This window comes from Ciconia boyciana, chromosome 23 (assembly GCF_034638445.1).
Source record: "Ciconia boyciana chromosome 23, ASM3463844v1, whole genome shotgun sequence".
Lineage (NCBI taxonomy): Eukaryota > Metazoa > Chordata > Aves > Ciconiiformes > Ciconiidae > Ciconia > Ciconia boyciana.
The window spans coordinates 1,444,218-1,465,990 of NC_132956.1; the positions used below are offsets into that span (position 1 = coordinate 1,444,218).

General features: G+C 52.5%; 1 protein-coding gene and 1 pseudogene across 1 annotated transcript; one reads left to right on the forward strand and one right to left on the reverse strand.

Annotated features, from left to right (window-relative positions):
* Positions 1 to 14,055: 14,055 nt before the first annotated feature.
* LOC140643361 (adenosine receptor A3 pseudogene) lies at positions 14,056 to 15,827 on the reverse strand (annotated as a pseudogene).
* Positions 15,828 to 18,182: 2,355 nt separating this feature from the next.
* Positions 18,183 to 20,474, forward strand: LOC140643191 (adenosine receptor A3-like). Its single transcript, XM_072844688.1, has 2 exons — positions 18,183 to 18,664; positions 19,660 to 20,474. The coding sequence occupies exons 1-2, from the start codon at positions 18,315 to 18,317 to the stop codon at positions 20,300 to 20,302; spliced, it is 993 nt and encodes a 330-aa protein (XP_072700789.1). The 5' UTR covers positions 18,183 to 18,314; the 3' UTR covers positions 20,303 to 20,474.
* The last annotated feature ends 1,299 nt before the right edge of the window (positions 20,475 to 21,773 follow it).

Genomic DNA, 21,773 nt, shown 5'->3' on the forward strand with positions numbered 1-21,773 from the left:
CAGCCATTTGTTCTCATACACAGTGCTTTGGTTTCCTTCTCTATTTGCCACCAAAACCTCTTGCTTTCCAAAGGCGTGCCCACTTGGATGTGACAAACCCTTGCACGTGAATGTGATGATGGTACAGGTGTAGGACTGACAGTGGTGAAGATGAAGGTCTCATGGACTGAAGTTGTATCGGCATTTATGCCAGGCAATGCCAGGTATTGGAAAAAAACCTGAACCCACTGACCCCACAGCATGCAGCCCAGCAATGACCCGAGCAGTCTGGGGGCAAACAGCTGGGTTTTGGGTCACCTGGTTTCTTGGCTTCCCACTGAAGCAGACGGGTGGGCATCGGACTGAGCCCCGCTCCAGCTGGCAGGCAGTGCCAGCGAGGAGCAAGTCACCAGCATTGTACCTGCTTGGTGGGGAGGGCTGGAACGAAGCTGTGCTCCCAAGGCTGTTTTTTCAAGGAACAAGCATCCCGGGGATGAGGGTATTTATCTGCCAGGAGATCTCACATTTACTCAAAACAGCCAGGAAGTCTCCCAAGAACTGCTGTCCCATTCGATACACCAGAATGTGTACCGAGCTCATGGTGACTGGGGCCAGCTCTTAGAGTTACCTTAATAACGGAAAACTCCACTTGTGTTTCCAGAGTTACAGAAACCGCAAAGATATCAGACCATTTAATCACTTGTTTTACGGCCTGCGCTGTATGTTGCGGTGAGGTGCCGCATACCAGACTGACGGGTTCTCACTGATGGCTCCTGTCACCGCTGCGCGTTGCTGCCGGGGCACGTCCCTGGGAGGGAGCCAGGGCTCCCAAGCAGCTCCTTTGCTGGTCTGCACCGCTCTGTGCCCTCCATCCCTCGGCAGCGAGCGGCGGGGTGGCTCAGTGCAGGCTCCAGCCCCTCCACGCTGCCCCTGAGCATAGAGCCTGCCTGCCTGCCTGCCTGCCTGCCTGCTGGGCTGGCCGGGAGCTGGGGACGCGTCCTCCGTGGCCTCCCTGTCGCTCCAGCTGGGATCTCCCAGGCACACCACTGCAACCGCTTCGATGGCAGCAGGACAGCAGCAGCTCTTCGACGCTGGCTCTGCTGGGGCTTGGTCACTCCTGCTGCTTCACCAGGAGTCTTCCCAACTGCAGGTGTCCTGGCAGCCCGCACACGGGGTTTTTCCATTGAGGTTTGACGCAGAATGAGAATGACTAATATCTTGCAATTGCTAAGAAATGTTCTCGGTGTGGTTCTTCCAGTGTCACCACATCTCCTTTGTGCACGGTGACTTATGCTGTGACCTGCAAATCCCTACAGAGCAAGTCTCCGTGCTGCCTGCCCACCGCCGTCACCCTGTCAAACCTGTGATGCTTTTGGCTGAGCACTGTTGGTGGCAAGGACATCAGTTATGGAGGACAACAGGCGGGTTGGGGCCTGGAGCCTCTGATTCCGAGCTGTTTCTCCTCCAAACCGAGCCAATACTCCCGCGGCACTGGTGACACAGCCTGTGGTAAGCTGGTGAGCACAGCCTCTGTGCCAGCGAGGAGGAGGAGGAGAGGAGCTTCCCACTCGCCTGGCCATGGGCAAGCCCACGGCACGTAGAGCTGCCTTGGCGAGCTGGCACACGGGGATGGAGCAGGTCCAGCACTCCTTCCCAAAGGCAGCATGGCGGGATGGCGATGCAGAGCCGTGGCCACGTTGCGTCTGCGCTGGCGGATCCGTGCTCTGCCCGGAGGGCTGGGAGGGATGTTTTTCTTGGGCTGTGAGCGAGTAAGCGGTGCCAGCAGCAAACTTCATGACCCCGAAGCAAGGCGAGTGCCGCTCCCTCAGACTCATCTCTCCCACGTCTCGCGGAGCAGTGGCTGCTCATCACCATCCTCGCCTGCTCCGAGCTGAGCTCCCGTGCCATCCCGGCTGGGTGGCGTGGAGGGGCAGCGGGCACCCTCCAGCCCCCCATCTTGAGGAAACAGAGGGGCCGAGGTGGGCTCTGCTTGCAGACACCGGCATCACCTCCTCCTAGCGATGCCCTCGGCTGCTTGCCTGGTGCTAACTGATACACCTTGTGCACTAATGCATGCGGCCGGTGCTGCTTTATCCTTCCTGGGGGGCAGGAATCAGGAGCTGGCTGCGGGTCTGCAAGGGCCACTGGAGCCCAGCACTGACCACGACGCTGGGTCCTGGTCCACACTTCAAACTGGGTGTGAAAACATGGGAGAGAAGAGCCAGCAGACTTCCATCTGCCTTGAAAATCTTCTCTTGGGTTGAGACTCGAAAAGACTAGAACTGCTCTAAGGGGCGTTAAAAATGAGATAATTGCAGCTTCGAAATATGCACCCCGGAAAATGGCACCGAGCGGACAAGGCGGTTTTGGATGGCAGAACATCACACGGCACATGGGAGCTGGAGCCAGGAGTCCCAGCAAAAGCGAGATGCAGCCCTTTGACAGGGCAGACCAGCAGCTTTTGGGTGATGCTAGTGAGAGCTGTGGCTCCTCCACCCTTTAAAACACAGAACTGAGCCGCTCCCTCAAAGATGTGCCACAGCACGGCTGGGCAGGACCCACGGGGTGCCGGCCAGGGCAGCGAGCTCCCCGGCCTTACAAAGCTGGGTCCAGAGTGGGTACTTTTCCAGCAAAGGCCCCTGAATGACATCTCTGAGCCTCTGCTTCCCGGGATGGCAAAGAGCCTTTCAGGCTGCAGCTCAAGGTGGCCATAAATCGCCCATTTGTCAGTGGCCTTGCTATTTTGAGGGCTGATTACAATGTTTGCCTTGGGTATCCAAGGGACCTGAAACGCTGCAATTTATCCTCGTGCGGCGTTATCTGCTGCGGACCCTTGGCCGCGTGCTCGTCAGGCCGGCGGTAACGAGGCTGCCCTGAAGATCCTTCCTGCCTTAATGACTGCGGAGCACGGCATGAGGCCACGCCGATGCCAGGCAGGCAAGGGGGAACAGGATTTCCTCCGCAAATTAAACTTCCACAAGATAAGGAAATCAAACACTCACCGGTGTGCAGCAAACAGCTTCATAGAGGGGCAGCGCTTGGCAATGGGTCTGTCTGCTCCAGGCGCAGCTTTTCTCCCCGCTCAGCCGAGGACTGAGTTTTGGGGACGAGGAGCAGCTCGAGCGATGCGGCAGCCGTCCCTCCTGGAGGCGGCAGGTGCTCGCAGCTGGGGCCGGGGCGGTGCAAGCCCCACGCTGCCTGGACTCCATCCTGCTGCCTAATAGCAGCAGTTTTACATATATATCAATCTATCTCTACGTCTGCGTCCAACCCAGCTCTTAGCTCAGGTGCCCTCCCGGTGCCCTGCTCACACGGGTCCCGCTCCTGCTGGCGTGGTCCCGGCCAGGCTCGTGGGCCGCTGCTCCATCCCCGCACGGAAACCTTGAGCGAGCGCGATTTGCATTTCTTGTCTGGCAAATGATCAAAATCCAGCTCAGCGGTTTCATCCCCCCCGCCCCACACATTTGAAGCAGAGCAGAAACAGCGAGGAGCTGAGCAGATGGAAACGCTAATGCTGTATCTCACCGTGCTTCCAGACATGCATTTCCAATATTTCTTCTCCAGCAAAAAATTGTAATGGTTGGGCCATCCAATCTCCCATAAATACAGCCATCCCATCACCTCGCGACTCCTTCCGGGGCTCTGAGGTGCTGTAAAGCTGCACAAAATAGGTACTAAATCTTATTCTCAGGCCAGTAACAAATGCATTATTATTTAGCCAGCAATATGCTCAGTTTAAATTCCCTTCCACTGTAGAGTAGGTTTGTTGCGATTCCTCCAGCACTAACCTATCTTACAGGCAAACTCCAGATATGAGATTAGGAGACTCCCAAACTGTGTATTGGGGCAAGTGTTTAAGAACAATTTATTTCCCCAAAAATCAGGGCAGCAAGCTTGGCAATGAGTGTCATTAGAAAAGCTGAGTTTTCTACTCCAGTGAGAGACCTGTGTGTGTTTCGCTGCAAATAGTGAAGAAAAATAAATCCCATTTTTTTTCCTAAGGAACCAAATAACATCTTTGAGTTAATTGTAGAACAAAAGAGGCCTTGATTTCTGCCATACATCATGGAAAGGGCTGGATCCAAATATACATAAATTAAAAATAAAAAGGTATAAACAATGCTTCCTTCCTACAGAGCCTCCCTGGTAAGCCTGGACCCTGACAGCCTCCCCAGCCCCGCTGCCTCCAGCTCATCTTCCTGTTTGCGGAGGCTGGTCCGGCACGGAGCCGAGCTCCCGGGGAGCTCCGGGCACTTTGTACCCTCCCAGGACCACTTCCCTGGAAAACAGTTTGTTTTCAGTAGCATCTCTGATCAAATAAAGACCAAAAGGCTTTCCTTCCTCCCCGGCACCTTCGTTTGTGACTGTCCGTCGTTGTCTGTCCCGGGAAGCTGCTGCTGCGCGGCTGCGTGAGGTGGGCACTGCAGCCTCGTGCCCCCTGTGCCCCGAGCCGCGCTGACGGGATGTAGTGCAGAATAAGACCGCGTTTCCCAGCAGAGCCCGAGCCGGAGGGACCAGCGCGCGGGCGCTGCTGCTGCGGAGCCTGCGTGGGGGCAGCGCGGGGGCTTGGGGTGCCTGGGGAGCACCGGCCCCGCGGATGCCCCGAGCAACAGGGCCGCTGCGTCCCTCTTGTTTTGGAGCCATCGGCTCCTTACGCCTTCACAAAGGGCCTGTGGGGTTTCATTTGTTCATTTTCATGTGAATTACTGTTCCTCGGGGGAAAGCCTCTGCTTCCACCTCCGAGAGGATTACGCAGCCACAGGACCAAATCCCTCTGTTCATTACACCCATGTAAATCTAGAGTAAATCCTTTTAAGCCATTGGGGCCACTCTGGGCTTACCCAGACATAAATGGCCATACTATAAATAAGACCTTGGTTTGATTAGAGAACTAAAGGCAGGAAAAAAGCACTTAAAAGATGTCCAGGGGAAATATAAGCTCTCCCCCCCGCTGAGTAGTTACACTGAGGATGATGAATTAGCCCATGAATGCCAGTCAGAGAGCGAGTCATGTTTCATCAACCAATTACACAAGATATTCCCCATCCCGGAGTACTCGCCCCCGGCAGATTTCCACAAAACACGACAGGTGAGAAGCCAGACCCGGGGGAAGGCGAAGGATGGAGCCAGGCACACCCAGAGCCCACAGCCTCCACCTGTGGGGCAACCGAATTCCTGCTGGTTCTGACCCAGGAATCCCCAGTTCCTGAGGTGGGCAACATGCCACCGGGCTCCCTGCAGCTGCATGGCAGGGACTCGGGGAAGGGGAACGGCCGGGGCAACAGAGGGGATGGAGAGAGCCCAGAAAGGGGTAATGGGACTTGATTAAACCCCCCAGCCGCTCATCACTGCCCCTTTGGGTCTTCAGCAGCATCCGGACCCACATGCCATGTGGCTCGGAGGAGGCAGAGGTGGCAAGTGCGGCACGAGCCCCCCGGGAGCTTGTGTCCCTGCCCAGAGAGAGCCCGAGCTCTGCACGCTTCTCACGCTGCTGCTGCTGTACCCGCTTGCGTAGCCATAAGGCCCCACTGCCTTATACAAGTCTTTCCAGAAACCAGGCATTATTGGCTTTATTACTAGTAATAATAAAAATAACATTCTGCATATGATGAGCGTCTTTTTCTTCACAAGCTGCAGCGTGATGGTTTTGCTCCACAGCCGCCCGGGATGAAGGCGACCGTCCCCATCCAGCCCACGGCACCGCCGGGTGCAGGCGAGGGCGGAAGGGAGGGTGAACTCCGGTCAAGTACGCAGAGAGTTTGGAGAGGCTGAAAATAATTGTCTAACTTGAAAGGTAGCCAGGGCAAAGGAGCCAGCAGTGCTATTCAGAACGTGTTAATGGGCTTTTAAATGACAACAAATGGCCATGCCTTCAGCTTCATGGTGGATTGAAGAGGCTGCATCTTCAATCATTTGTCTAAATTTTGGATTTTCACTCGGGAAAAAGAAAGGCAGGCGTCTGTTGTTTGAAAGTGAGCAAATGCTTTACAGACCTCTGTTTAAGTACCATAAATACAGCCTGTTTCCGGAGGGCTTTTTAGAGCCCAGCTGCAGTCTCTGCGTACACCTCGGTAATATTCATCTGGCCTGGGACATTTGCAGGCTGAGATGCAGCTAAACAGTCAAAAGTAAGACCTCATTTTTAGCACCTATATTTGTGATTGATGTTAGAGCCACACATTTCGAGCAGGGTCTGTTCAGCCCTTGTTGGAGACAAACCGATATGGAGAAGCTGCTAATGGCGTTTCCACCCCGAGTCCTCACCCACCCCCTGGCCCGGGGCCGGGAAGGGCAATAACGTCCTTGAGTGCCACCCACGCCGGGCAGCTCATCTCCTCCAGCGGCTGCTCACCGGCACAGGAGCGGCACTTTCCTCCCTCTCTTTTAAGAGAAAGAGGCTACCGTAAGTTGCAGTCCGCTGCAGTTAAATAATTTGCTGGTGGTCAAAAATAAGAGCTGGGAAGAGAGCTCAGGCACTTGGCTCTGGCGTTTCACGCCGTTCTGCTTCCCCTAGCCTTGCCACACTTAGATGCAAAATTATCAGCAGAAGAGTTTATAAATTGTCAAAACAGTTTCTCTCACGTCAGCTAGACAATTTGTATAAATAGTGCCTCTTTAAAGAATCTCCTGCCAGCTCAGACCTCCCTTTCATCTCCCTGTGATTTATTTTACGCTATTTTTATGGGATTTTAAAACAATCTCTAATGAAGAGTGAGGATGGAAAGTTCTGTGCTGTGCAGAAGAGTCCTCGGCAGTGGCGGGTGTGCGGCAGGCACCGAGCTCCGTCGGGATCCTGTGTTTGCGGCCGCCTGCCAGGTGCCTGATAACAGCCACGCAGGAAGGCTTTTAAAAAGAAACGGAGAGGTAATTTCCTCTCACGTTACATGGGAGGTGAATGCTCAAAACTGCTATCACTTGATGGGTGATGTCTCTATATTGCTGTGCAACAAATCAGAGAAGCACCTCTGGGAACGAAATATTCCAAAAAGCTGCATTTCCCAAGTGTTGCAAAGCCACTTGAAACAGCAGAAGAAACTGTTTCAGTCCTGTTTGTTCTGCAAAATAAACAGGCTGTCACCCTGCCAGGTAGGCTCAGATGAATATGGAGAAATTCTGATTTACAGGAGACTGGGCAGGGACGGCCCTTGGCTGGGAGGCGGGAGACAGCAGCGTTGTGATGGCACTATCCGCAGGGAACGGGGTGGCCAGCCTGGTCCTTCGCTTTGCTGAATCGTCACTGCTGCACGAGGCAACGATGGGGTTTGTTCAGCTCTCTGCTGCGTCGGTACGGGGACCCGGGATGGCCACAAGCATCAGGATATCTCACCCCAGTCGCAGTTTTCCTCTCCTTCTGCCAGGTTTGTCGGGGTGTGCTGGGTGCCGGTGGAGCAGCTCTCCTGCAAACCTGCCCCACACAGAGCAAGGTGAAGCTCATGCCACGGCGGTGAACGCTTTGGTGCTGGCATTACCCGGGCTTTGCCGGGCCTGGGAGAGGTGCCGGCTGAGAAAGGAGAGAACCCTGCAGGTTCGGGAGGATGCGGTGAGTGTCCGCAGCCTCTCCGGCAGCGCAGGACCGGCATTGCACACGTGCATACGCGCACCCTGCCGCGCCATAGCTGGAGGCTGGGGGTGTCCAACCCAGGGGCAGGTGCGCTGCGGCAGCTCCCACGACGTGGCCTCGGCCGCTGGGACAACATCGCAACACAACAGCAAAGGCAGCGCTGCGCTTCCTGCCCGGCTTCTCCGGCATGACGTGACACGGTGGGACAAGGACCCGCTGCTGTGCGATGTGTCGCAGTGCCAAAAGTCATCTGGTGTTAATGGGAAGGGAGAGGAGGGCCAAGACTGTGGAAGGGTTCTGGCTACTGCTCAAATGGAGGTCAGCTGTTCGCAGTGGCCCCCAAATCCTTTTGGCCTGTAACTAATGGGTCAGCGAGAAGAACACAGCGTGATACGGTTCACTCACGGCCCTGGGAACTTTGAGAGAAAGGAACAGCCTTGGGCAGGGAGAGCTGGATAACCAGGGGGAATCGCTGCTCCCACGGGCTGCAAAGGATCATTGCTGTGCGGGTGAGCAGATTTGGCATCAAATGGGGTCCTGTGCCAGTTGCTCTGCCCGACTGCGGCTTCACCCACTCCATAGCCACACCCAAAGAAAACCTTAAAAAGCTCCAACTATAATGCAATTAATTTTGAAACACACAAAAATAGCATTCATCCAAGTCCCTATCCCTGCACTCTTGCCCTGTTTGTACTTTAGGGAGTTCCAGGGGCTGACACCCAGGAGCCGTTTCAAAGCTGCAGCCGCTGTGTCCCTGTGTCTGGCAGGCAAAGCCACCGAGCCGTACTGGTTTGACAGCCCGGGCTCCCTCCTACACAGGCGCTGGGCTCCCGAACAAGCTGAGCAAGAAGAGCAAACAGATACACTCACTCCCAGGTTTCGGGAGGTTTAAAATCCAAAGCCACATAACCCAGCTGAGCAAAACCACACACAGGGAGCGTAAGTATCGCACCAGTTCTTGCTGTTTTCTGAGCACAGGTTTCACTTCTGGAGCGGCATCTCCCCTGCCCAGGTGCAGGGCAGTGAGAGTGTCCGGCCAGCCCAGCCCCGTGCCGGCTGCGGCGAGCACCCTCCCGGGGAAGGGATGCCATCCCCATACATGGAGACGGCTGCCATGGAAGAGCTTTACCAGCCCCCTGGACTTAAAAGGAGCGAAGCTCTTCCGACAGCGGGGCAAAGGCTGGCAGCCTGCTCAGGAGACGTGCAAACCCACTTGGCAGGAAACATCTCACGGCAGCCTCCCTGCTCACCCAGTGAGAGTCTGGGGACGTGTTTCCTGCGATCGGCAGGTTGTCGGCGTGCCGCTCATCCCCACTGCGGTGCCCTGTGAAGCCCCGGGAGCAATGCTGGTCACTCCACTCCCACTCGCAGTGTCGAACAGCGGGGAGGAGGGACGGGCTGTCTCTGCAGGAGGTGCCCAGGTCGCCACGCATGCTCCTTGAGAAATCAGGCAAAGCCACAGATTGCTGTCTCCCAGGAATTAAAATACCGAGTGAACACCAGTGATGCAGGTTATCCCAGCGCAGCCGTGGTCCTCGTGGCATTAACGCTGTTCATTACCGCCCTGATCTCTCCCACTGTCAGACCCTGGGCTAAGGCTGCTCCGGAGGGCTGCAGCTGCACGTGCTGTGGGCTACGCGTGCTGTGGGGTACACGTGCTGTGGGCTACGCGTGCTGTGGGGTACGCGTGCTGTGGGGTACGCGTGCTATGGGCTCACGCGTGCTGGTGGTGCTGGGCTGCAGAGCAGCAATGCAGAGGGCCGGGGGTCAGCAGGAGCAGAGGCCGGGGGGCTCCCACGCTGCCGCACAGCCATCCACGGCTGGACACCGTCTGCCGTGGGCACCGGCACATGTCGCAGCACCATCTGCCGGCTCCAGCCACCGCTGTGCTGAGTCCGGCGTTTTGCACACTCTCTAGCTTTACTGCTCTGCTTTAAATAACGTTCAGGACCAGCCAAGACTGAGACCGCACTGCTGTTGCACTGGAGAGCAGTCAGCAGCAGATACACATTTGCACCCTTTTCTGGCTGTTCAAAGCACTGCGGGTCAGCCACCGGGAGAAATCCTCCCATTTCCAGCATAGTTCAAGCTCAGGGAACAGGATGTGGAAGGGAAGAAGAGCTTTCCAGATCTGATTCTCCACTGACAATTTGCTTTTGACAGTGGCTGAAATCATCTTTGGAACAAAATCTGGATTGTAGGGACAGTGAACTTTGCCTTTCAGCAAAGCTGTATGCGTACTGGGGGGAGAGTTTTCTTCAGGTTTTCCCATCTGTGAGAAATACTGACAGCGTTTTTTTAACATCACCGTGCCCCCATATCCAAGGGGGCAAGGGAAACGACGCCCAAATGGGAAGTTTCAGAAGGAAACCAAAAGGACCCTGCTCCTGCCCAGCTCTTCCCAGCTGACAGAGCGCTCTGTCAAGACCAGATTGACCCTCCTCTTTCCATGGATCAGGAAACTGAGGCACAGAGCAGTGACATGACATTGGTCACCAACGCCAGGCTCCAGACTCTCATTCTGGCTCGTTATTCACCAGACCACAATCACCCTCTGTTAAACCAGATGTCACTGCTTCACATTCACATCCTCTCTCTGCTTTGCTTTCACTTCCTTTCAAGGCAGGGAAGAGCCAGGACAACACTCGCCACTCACCACCTCTTGGTTTATGAGCTGCTGCTTTTTTTTTTCTTTAAGGTAAACATTAAATTTTGAAGTCCCAGAAAAACCCTCCTCCACAACTCCTGGCACAAGAGCAGAAGCTGCCAGAAAGTAAGGGAAGAGGAATGAGAGCGTTGATGCCTCAAAGCGACGAGGCCCGGCTGCGTCCGGGGCACACCGGCACCACGCGAGCACAGGCTCCGGGGGGATCGGCCGGGAGCCCCGCGCAGGGTGTGCGGGCAGGGCTGCCTGCAAGGAGGCTGCCTTTTTCTCCCTGCAAGCATTTTACAGCCCTGCCAGAACTAAAGGCGGCTGTTGCTGTTGTTGACTCACATGATAAGATCATTTTTGTGGGATTTTTTTTTCCTGCATCTGTGTGTCACTTAGAAATAATTTTTTTTCTAGAAAAATCTCTTCTCCTCCCCTCCACCCGCAATGTGAAAAGGGAATCTGTGCTCAAAGCTGCAGCTGAGATTGCAGATAGACCGTTCCCTTCCTGATCCTTATCTCACCAGGATGTAGGAGGATCCTTGGGGAGTAGCTGGAAGCCTTTCGCTGGAGCCATCCAAGAAACGAGCGAGCTGACTACAGCCTTTAAACGGCAAATCCATCAAGTGCTCGGGGACCAGGATCCGAAACGCAGTTTAACCCCATCGAACTACAACATCCTTGGACTCTGCCGCATGGGAGCCGCCCTTGCAGCCCGACCTGCCCCGAGCACGGGCTCCTCCTCGAGCCGCCTTCTCCACAGAGCTCTGCGGGCACCGCCGCGTCAGCTAAATAACATGATCTAAAAATACACCTTTGAATCCTAATCTAAACCAAAGCCTTAAATTGCTGGCTCACAAACTTATTCCAGCTGCAACCCGCTCACAGGCAGGTAGTTTTGTGTGGCAGCAAACCCACGGCTGAGTTTCTCTTGGGCTGCGAGCGCGCCAGGGGTGGCCCCAGCTCCAAAAGCCCAGGCTGCAGCCTGGGCAGGCAGGAGCAGGGGATGGGAGAGCCGGCTGGGTGCCACGCAGCAGGACTGGGAGTAAAAGGTAGTGGGAAACAAAGAGGGGTCTGGTCCTTTCCTCCCCCTCGGGCTGGGTCACACCAGCACTTCTGGCCGCTGCTCCGAGCTACAGCCGGGAGCTCTCGACAGCAACGCGGCTGTGGGGACAGACAGACCTGCCCTGGGTGACCAGAGAGACCTGGGTGACCAGAGGTCAGGCGGGTGCTGAAGTTCCCAGTGATGGCCATGAACCCATGGGCTGATGAAGACTGTATCACCCACCTCAGCATCATCCTCCCACTTGTCCAGAGCAGACTGCTGAGGTGTCTGACAGACTCTCTGCCTTTGCTTGCTGGCTGATGCCCACCTGATACCACGGAGGAATGGAAAAATGAATCCTGGACCCCCGTGCAGCCAAGCCTAATCCTTCTTACTCACAGTCCCTCCTGCTGCCAGCTTTATCGGCCTGCACAAGGCAGCCTGCTTCAAATCGCAACTGCTTTTATGAAAAAATATTACTGTACATGGCAGCAAAGGCATCGAAATACTCCAACCGCACCAACACAACTAGCAGAAGGATTATATATTACAGCAGTATATATTTTTATATACATATATATACACACATGCGCACACACAGAGAGTACAGCCATCAGCAGAGAAAAGCGGAGGATTGTTAGCACCGATGTAGAGAGCTCTGCTGCCTGAGCTCAGCCATATGTTTCCCTAAGCCTCTCGGCAGGAGCACAACACACGCTTACAGGAGAGCAATTTGGTAGAGAAGTAAAGGAGGGAGCCCTTCAGTCGGGATCTGGGGTTGGATGCCTGTAAGTTAGTAGCGAGAAGGGAAGGCAGAGCTGGTTTCCATGCCAAAACACTCCCTGATCCCATGCTCTGGCCCCATTTGGCTCCTCTGTGCTGGGAGCGTTGAATCACTTTGCAAGCCGTAAAAACTTCCAGCCCAGTGTTTCCTGATGCTGGGGCTGAAGGAGGGCAGTGGGAGAGGAGCCGAGTGCCCAGGGAAGGAGGATGTGGGGCCGCGAGGAGGGATGCAGCACCCATGGCCCCCCAGGGCGTCCCTGGGCTGGGGGAGAAGCCGTGCTCACGCAGGGCAGAGACGGCGGAAGGGCACAGGCGGAAGGGCACAGGCTTGTCCTCATTTGGTGACAGAGGAGTTGCAGCAGCCCGGCAACCTGGTTCTTTCATATTTAGGACAGGAAACAGATGCTGCCTGGTGGAGGAAGCATCTGAAGAAAATAAGTGCACCTTGTGCCCTCCCCGGCAGGAACCCGGTGGGAACAGGGGGTGCGGGGCAGAAACGCCCCGATTTGGCCCCACTCAGGGCAGGTGCAGCTCAGCGGGGTTCGATGGCATCACCCTCAGCTGCATCAGCAGGGATGGAGGCCCAAAGGGCTTTTTTCCTTTGGGTCTTTTATTTCTCCTCAGAAGCACGGGGAGCTGGGGCAATGGAAGCAGAGATTAGTTAGGTACCTGTCGGGAAGGCGATGGCCCCTCCTCTCGCAGTAACGGCTGCAGGAGCCTCTTGCGTGATCTGGCCTGAGGGTCATGCAATGCGCTGAGGAAGCATTCCTCACTTCACCTACAGCCCAGGAGACGTGGGCTGGGTGCACTGCGCAGTCTGCGTACGAAGCGAGACCCCTTCCCTCTGCTCAGCGGCAGGTTTCCAGCCCCAGGTCACACACCTACGCAGGCACATGGCCACGGCTTTACTGAAGACAGGCATTTTTCTGAACACATCTCCAGTCCACAGCTGCTAAAAAGGACAGACAAAAAGAAACCCAACGGCCTGTGCCCTGGTAAGACCAGCAGCGTTGTGGGCATCTTTTAGACAGAGACAGTGTCTCCATGGGAAAGCGTCTGCGTTCTTAGAAAGAGCTACGGGACAATCTAATGCTATTAAATTTTATGGGCTGGTGCAAACAAAACTTTGCGCAAAGGCTGCTCATTTTCCTTACGTTCCAAAGCACCTTTCCACAAGCGGGTGCTGCTGCCCCATTGACCCGGGTCAGAGTCCTCTTTTTAGAGTCCAAATACTCTATTTTCGGACCGTGAAGCACCCTCCTGCCAGCAGCTGGCCTCTGAGCCCCTCGCCCAGGCCTGGGTCCTCTTGACTGCCTTTTGCTGTGCTGCTCTTTGTGCAAGCAGAAATCTGGCAGCCAGGGTCCGGCTTCTTGTTACATCCTATAGTACCTTAGCATTTCTAGAGGGGTTTGTTCCGTGGCAACGTGCCAGAGCATTTCTTCGTAGCTCCATCAATTTGAGGAACCGTTTCCTTAAATAGAGCTGAAAAGACCAAGGCTCTTAAAGGAAGGGCCGTTAGCAGGGCGAAAGCAGTGCCAAGGGCTAACGTCAGCTCTCCTGTCAACCTGCTAGAGCCAGCTACGCTCGTGGGCTGCGTGCGAGAGCCGTGCGCTGCCCTTCGCGGTCACCCCGAGCTTCTGCAGAGGTGGCTCCTGCCCCAGCTCGCCCTGCAGCCGCAGAAACATTTGGGCCAGCCCAAGAGAAAGGGCCGGGGCTTGGGAAACGGGTACCCCGGGAGGGTGGGGAAGAGCCCGCTTCGCGTCAGGGCACCCGCGGGGACCCGGACCCGCGGGGAACCGCTGCCACCTCCCGGCGGCTGCCGGCCGGCACCGGGGCTCTGCCAAAGCCCCCGCCCGGCAGCGGGGCACGGCCCAGCGCTGCTGTCGGTGACCGGAGCCCAGCGCTGCTGTCGGTGACCGGAGCCCAACACCCGTGAGCACGGCAACGCTCATCTCTCCCCCGCACCCAGCACTTCCCCATCGAGCTACCGCTCTGTTCCAAACATCTCACACCTTTTGCCTTGGCAATGCAACGGCGTTTCTTCGTTTTGGGAGTCAGCTAGGAACCTGAACTCAGCATTGCACTGGCCAGAGCTTAATTAGCCGAGCACAGACATATACACACAACTGGCGCACCAGAATGCATGAGCTGAGAAATGTGTCTCAGCATCTGTGCCATTTTCACCCCACTCTTGTTGCTCCCACGGTGTTTCAGTTGTTGTATCCAGCCCGGACAGACTGACGAGCGGGGCACAGCTCAGATGGTGCTCACTCCCGCTGCTCCGCTGCGTGCTCTGTGCTAGAAATAACCAACTCCGACTTCTGGAGCAGGATGTAAGTCCTCAGAATGAAAGCGTATGTTTCTTTGAACTTCTGTGTTTTGAAGCCATAGATGATGAGGTTCATGGCTGAGTTGGCATGAGACAGCAGGATGCCCAGGTACATCAGAGGCTGCGGGATGGCGCAGGAGGGACAGAAGTACGAAATGCAGTTTAGGATGCCCAGAGGCAGCCGAAACACTGCAAACAAGAAGAGGATGAGGGCCAGATATTTGGCCATTTTGTATTCCTTCCCACAAACTGTTCCTCCTCCTGGAGGACTTGCTGAGCTCGGGCTTAGTTTTATCCACATGATGTAGAAAATCTTGGTGTAGAGGGCACACACGATGAGCAAGGGAAGGAGGATCCAGGCGAAGAAGCTGAAATACACCACATAATCCATTCTCATCCCAGCCAAATAGCAACACTCGATGTAGCTGGAGCTGCCCATGTGCTGGTTCCACCCCAGCACGGGGAGCAGCCCCACCAGCACGGACATGAGCCAGCAGTCCCAGAATCACAGAAATCCTTTTCCTTGTGATTGCTGCCCTGTAGCTGGGTGAGGAGGAAGCATCAGCCATGTTAGATGCAATTCTTCAGAAAAAAGAACTACAATATTCAGCAACTTGGGCTTTTATGCACTCATTTCTGGTTGGCCTCATTTGAGGTAAGCACAGTTCTGTGCAGTTGGTCCTTAGCAGCTTCTGACATTTAAAATGTATTTTGAAACTACAGGGCAACCTCCAAATGGTCACCAATCCCTTTTAAATGAGAACCCACAGCTGCAGGGTCAAATCCTTTCCTCAGAAATATCGGTTCATTTTGACCTGCATCGGTAGAGTAGTATGGTTGCCTCCCAGGGGAAAACCTAAAGACCACCACCTTATTCAGACGTCAAGCATATACACATTTATGAGCAACCCTTCCCTACTCTCTGTAGCCTAAGATTTTCATGCATTGCTGAATTTCCAGGAGTGCCCAGACTGCTGATGCTCCGTTGCCTACACTTTGGGAACCTCTGCCTTTGTGTGAGTTTCTCTCAGAGAAGCGATGATGCCCAGGAAGCCCTATGATGCTGCAAACAAGGGAGAAGGAAAACATAAGGGAGGAGAGAAATGGGGAACAGATAATGAGACGGAACCTTCGCCCAGACTCATCTAGTAAGCAGCTTCACTCCTGGGTTCCTGTTGACTGTGATGGCCAGGAGAGACAGGATCGAGGTATGAGAACAGATCGTCATCGGGCAGCACATGAACAGGCAGGAGTAGAAATGGGTGACGACTCCCGGGCTCACCATGACAGCCAGTGGCATGACAAGGATCCCCACAGCAACGTCAATGAGTGCCAGCGAAATGGTGTAAAAGAAGGCGGTCTTCTGAAGAGCTGGGTTCAGCTTCACTGCCCAGATCACCAAGGCATTGCCCACCACTGCAAATATCCCAATAACAGTCTCCGTCACGATATAGATCACATCCAGGCTGCCTACTGACATTTTGGATGCGTGAGACTGTTTACATACAAAATTAAGAAATGCTGCACTGAATTCTTTTTTTGACTCCAACAGCCAGGTCAGAAGCCAGCTCCTCCCTGATCTGCCTTAAATTAAGTCCCTCGTTCAGAATTTTGCACACTTTCCGGTCTGCGTATGCAACTCTTTAAAGATGGGCAGAGCAAATTGTCCATGAAGATCCATTTATCAGACCTTCTATAACACTGTAACATCTTTCTTTCTGTCTCCTTGAGGTTTCAGCACATTTACGTATGCTTTGGTAGAAGAGTCACTGTTATATAGTGGCATCATCACACGATCAACAAACCACAGGGGCTACCTGTTGGATGTGGTAATTTTGCCAGTCTATTTTAGTCCCAAACGCACAACCCCCTCCCCAGCCGGGTGCTCTGTACTGCCTAGCAGGGTGAATTACCCAACGCACAGCTATATGGCACTGTGGCTACATTGCTCCATCTCTGAGCTTCTTTAAAGCCTGCTCAGTCTATACTACATGGAGCGTAGGTGCAGCATCAGAGAAAACAGGGCCAAGGGACCTTGAGTGATCCAGTCCCTTCCCCTGCCACAAAGAAGGGGTGGGGAGGGCAAATGTGAAGACACTCAGCTGGATTTTGGGTGAGCAAAACGCAAATGGAGGGCAATACATTTTCTTTTGACTCTGTTACACAAGCTGCTCCCCTAAGGTCCCTTGCAGTACCACGTTCTCGTTCTCAGGCACTGCGTTTGCAGCAGGCACAGGGCAGCAGAGGAGGGTGGGCCCCATTAAAGCCCCTATAACTCAGCTTTGCAGTAGCTGTCTCTACGAGAGGCATCCAGCTGCAGCCACAGGAGTAGATGACAGAAAAAGGAAGCTGGCAGCTGAGGTCAAGCAAGGAGATGCACAGCAAGCGCAGGAAGTGGGGAGTGCTCTTACCCAAGCATGCCCGGCAGCCAGGAGGACACAGACATTTCCCATGTCTGCTCAAAGCTGCAAAGTGCCAGCTGCCCGCTCCTTCCCAGAGAAGTAACTCATTCAGCTTGCAAAAGCCTAGCACGCATCCCAGCTGTGACCTTGCACATGCCTCTCCTGCGATTTATCTCCTGCACCCACAGATAACCTGTGTCAGATTTTATTAGAAAACCAGCACAGCCAAGTTCAGTTGCAGACGGGGACCGTCTATAGACAGCTCACCATTTTCCCAGCAGTAATTCTACCAGAACACCTTCCAGTCAGGGACCAAGAAGCACTTACGTTGATTTCAGGGAACCAGAATTTGTCCAACTCTTTTGACAGCAGAGAATGAAGAAGTCTCATTTATTTCTGGCTCTGTCTCCTCCTGGGGCCTCACTTCCTCATTGTCAGTTTTGCCAGAAATTGGGTGGAAGAGATGGAGGACTCTGTCTGGGAAACCAAATACTACCCATGTTTGCTTAAGGCTTTGTTACACTAATACGGTGCCATCCACCTAAGAGTTCGCTTGCTATTTGCTCGTTCCTGGAGAGTGTGCATTTCTCTTTGTCCAAGATCCAGGTTACCCTGTGACTTACGGGCTGGCACGAGCTCACAGGTTTGCATCTCTTCTCGGTTTCATCTAAAATGGGAGCAGCTCCTTCACTGCAGACCCATGTCAAGGAGCAAGGCACCACACGCTGCCAGGCTTACCAGCAGCAAACAGATCAGTTTTCACACCCTTGTCCCCACTACTTCCCATCACTTCCCACACCTTTCCTCAGTTTCTCCATCTTCCTTAAACAAAGCGTAGGAAAGTACGCCACTCTCTGAACATGACTTGGTTGGTCCTCATACTGATTTGTAGCAGAAATGAGGGCTCCCACTGAAAACCTTACCTGCATTATGATAGTGTTCTTGTCAGCCTGAGAAAGATCCAAGTAAAGAGCATTTCTTGGCCACCTCAGGGCCTTAGCTGAGATGGTATACCCTGAATTAAATCAAGTATTGGGATTTAACAGAAACACCCTTCTAACGTCCCCTGAACTGCCTCACTTCCTATAGTGACTGCAGAGCGATTATCTAGATTGATAAGTGGCAGCTTTTGCACAGTAAACTCTGGTTACAGTTCTCCCACTTCTAAAATTGTGGCTTGGAAGAGGAAGCAGTTAAAGTATTTGCTTATAGGTTGCTGGTAAGCAGGCTTGTAGAAGCTTTTCCATTTTTTTTTCCTTCAAAATAGCTTTCCAAAGTACTTTACTGATACCAGGCTGCTGAAAGGATGCTGTGAGCTTCAGGAGATGTGTCCAGAGGGGGGAACATTTCCTGAATGCTAAGGTATTTGTGGCTCTGTGGGAAGGCAACAGCTGATTTGCTGCCCGAGTGCCAAGGACGTTAAATACTGGAGGAGGTTTGCACACCGGAGCGTCACCGGAACAACTGAGCACCAGACGCCGAGGACGAATCCCACACAGGGTCATAGATGCCCATGCTCCCTTCTGCAGCTCAAGCCAGGGTGGGAGCATCTCCAGCAACTCGCCATGCCGAACAACAGCCTGGTGCTGACCAGCCTGCATGGGATTTACATCGGTACCGAGTGCTTGGTTGCTTTGTTTGCCACTTTGGGTAACATCCTTGTCATCTGGGTGGTGAAACTGAACTCGACATTTCAGAACACGACTCTCTACTTCATTGTTTCCCTGGCTCTGGCTGATATCGCAGTGGGGATCCTCGTCATGCCCCTGGCCATCGTGGTGAGTCTGGGCATCAGCATCCACTTCTACACCTGCCTATTTATGAGCTGCCTGATGGTGGTTTTCACTAACGCGTCCATCCTCTCCCTCCTGGCCATCGCAATCGACAGGTACCTGCGAGTGAAGCTGCCAACCAGGTGAGCACTGGACCAGCACGGGCCCCTCTGCTCACCCTGCTCCTCCCAGCTTTCCCATGCCCAGCCTCTGCCCCACAGGTGCTACCCCCTCGCTCCTCCTTAACTTGGCCCTTTTCTAACAAATATTTGCTCTAAATGCATGCTTGCACACAGAGAAAATACCTGTGCCAAAAAGCCCACCCAAGATGAGCTGTCTAGAGCAGGAACCACCCTCTGCAGTTAATACTGCAGCGCAGACAGAGCCCGGGGGTGCTCGTGCAGGGCCGATAGCTCGGCGTTATTGCTGATCAGAATTTGGCCACAGGACGAGTCTGTGGTCAAACAGTTGAATTCTTCGGAAGTTTTGTTAATTGTGCAGGATGCTGAGAGTATTATAGATTTCTTTGGGTTTCTGAGGCTAGTAGTTTAAATAAAATTCCTTTTGGTGTTTGCTGAAAATGCAAAAGAAGTGACAGACTTATCAAGGGCTAACTTAAGAAGTCATTCACTTTTTATATTTGAATGGAAAAGTACATAAACTAAAAATGCAAAACAACCTCAAGCATGAAAGAAGTCATATTTTTAATGGGGAAAGGACCTATAAAATTGGAGTGAAAAAAAAGTTGGGTCCTACAAATGGCATAAACCAAATGTAAAAAGTAAGGCACACCCAAGGAAGCTGAGAAATAAGATAGGACTGCTAATAGTAGAAAAGCAATATCTAGGCAAGAGGAGCACTAAGGTCATAATGAAACAAGAAAAGAAATAGCTGAAAGCATCCAGTTATAAAGATGGGAAGTTAAGCATTGTTTTTATGGCTGCTGCAAAGTAACTGTTACAAAGAAAGAGTTAGGGCTTGTCTCAAAATGAGATTTGGTTCCCTCCCCCCATAAAAGAGCTAATGCTCCATTTTGTGACAATGAACCCGTAGTATTTGAACATGCGAGTTCTTGAAACCATCCTTAACTATTTTAAACACTTCTGTTTAACACGACCTGGGTTTTCTTCCCCAACAGATATAAAATAATCACTACAGAGAGAAGAGTTTGGTGGGCGCTGGGTTTGTGCTGGTCTGTGTCCCTGCTGGTAGGATTAGTCCCCATGTTTGGATGGAGCAAGAAAAGAAACTCTGACGTTCTCAGATGTCAATTTACCTCTGTGATGAGGATGGATTACATGGTATATTTCTGTTTTTTCACATGGACCCTTGTCCCTCTGCTCATCATGTGTGCTCTGTACGTTGAAATCTTTTACATCATCCGGACAAAACTAAGTCAAGGTACAAGCAGTGTGAGAGGGGCAGGAGCTTTTTATGGACAGGAGTTCAAGACAGCCAAATCTCTAGCACTTGTTCTCTTCCTGTTTGCAATATCTTGGTTGCCTCTGTGCATTATAAACTGCATTTCCTATTTTTACCCTGAGTGTCAGATCCCTCCATATTTAATGTACTTGGGAATCCTGTTATCCCATGCCAATTCTGCCATGAACCCCATTGTCTATGCTTGCAAGATAAAGAAGTTCAAAAACATGTACCTTTTAATTTTAAGGACCTATATCCTGTGCAAAAAGACAGACCCGGTTCTTACAGAGCAAACAACAGACCAACAGTCAAATAAAGAAAAAACATTGACCTGCCACTATACATCAGACCATTGTTAAGCCACTTTGCTTTGTTAAGAAACTCATGGGAAAATACAGGCTCTGTTTCATCTGCTCCCACTCTTGCACAAACTGTTTTATGATAAGGGAAAGCTCCTCTTATTCAATCTGATGCACATCTGACATTAAGCCCAAAAGGATCATTTATGATCTTCTGCATTATTGTACCCCAGAGAATTCTGCTTGGTGCTGCTATACCAAGCCCAGATCTTCCAGGCAAGCATCTTCATTTAACAGGACCTTCCAGTTTTTATGTATTGGCTTGAGGGTTATTTGGCAGACCAGCGACCCAAAGCACTGATAACAGGGCAGACTTTTTGCTCCTAGCTCCCCAGCTTGGATCCACGGCCAGCTGGTAAAAACCAGTGCTTGTTCATTTCTAGTTTTAACTCAAGACTGAGAAGTCTTTTTGTTATCATTTTGATTTCTCTTTTTGCCCACTTGTAGGCTCTTTGCTTACACACAGCCCAGACTGGCCCTGACTTTTTTTTTGTCCAGTAGCACCTGTCCAGTAAAACTACTGCATCTCCTGCAGCACCTCCACCTGCAGATGAACCGCATTGTCAGGCTGCCCTCGCCTGCCGCTGACCTCCTCAGCTGAGAGGCCAGAAGCTGCACTGACTTCGGTGACCCTCCTCTTCTTTGGGGGAGACCCTGTCAGTGGGAGGCTTTCACTGCTTTTAAATCGAGACAATGCTTGCTCCAGAAGCCTGCAAAATTGACCTCAGACATAGAGCACCAGGCAAGAGCTGAGCTGCTGAACACGCTGAAGCTATTCATTAATGAGATATGCTGGGGACAGGGGAGCATGCCAGGAAGAGATGGCTGTCAAAAAATAAACTAATGGTATATTTAAGTTCTTCCGTCCTCCCCCAGCTCCGTGAGCAAGAATAGCATCGACTATCTCTAAACCATCCAGGATGCATTTTCCTCATTTGTTACTAACACACATCCATTTTGGGGGATGCTTCTCCCATGCTTAATTCCCCCTACAATCACAAACTGTTTTCCTAACACCTGATTTAAATGTAATTTGCTGGAAATCTCCTCTGTAAACCTGAAGAACAGCGGCTCTTTTTGTAGCAACCTGTTACAGATCTGAAGACTACTCTAAAGGTGTATGTAAATATGTGTCTATATATGTCTTTGTATTAAATAGTTTCAAAATACAGAAGAGATACTTAAGACAAATTTTGTCCAGTGTTTTTTCTCTTTAAGGATTGGTTGGGTCCACTGAAAAATAGGATAAACATGTTCTTTGTTGTTGGTAATACAGCAGTTTGCCATCCAGGCATGTCCTCACTGACTATTCTTATACCCTTTGTCTTCTCTGTCGATTTAGACTATAAACTTGAGTCTGGTCAACTTGTGCCACAGTCAGTGTTGTCACTGTGTTTCATGAATAATAATAAATATTAGATAGATTTTGTATTAATTCAGCCTGCTCTTCTCCCCTGACAATCAAAAAAAG

What these genes read in the sequence shown, in the direction of transcription:
- LOC140643191 (XM_072844688.1), top strand. Translation starts at nt 18,315, where the DNA reads ATGCCGAACAACAGCCTGGTGCTGACCAGCCTGCATGGGATTTACATC. An exon ending in CGAGTGAAGCTGCCAACCAG is followed by an intron (nt 18,665 to 19,659) that starts GTGAGCACTGGA and finishes CTTCCCCAACAG; the next exon opens with ATATAAAATAATCACTACAG.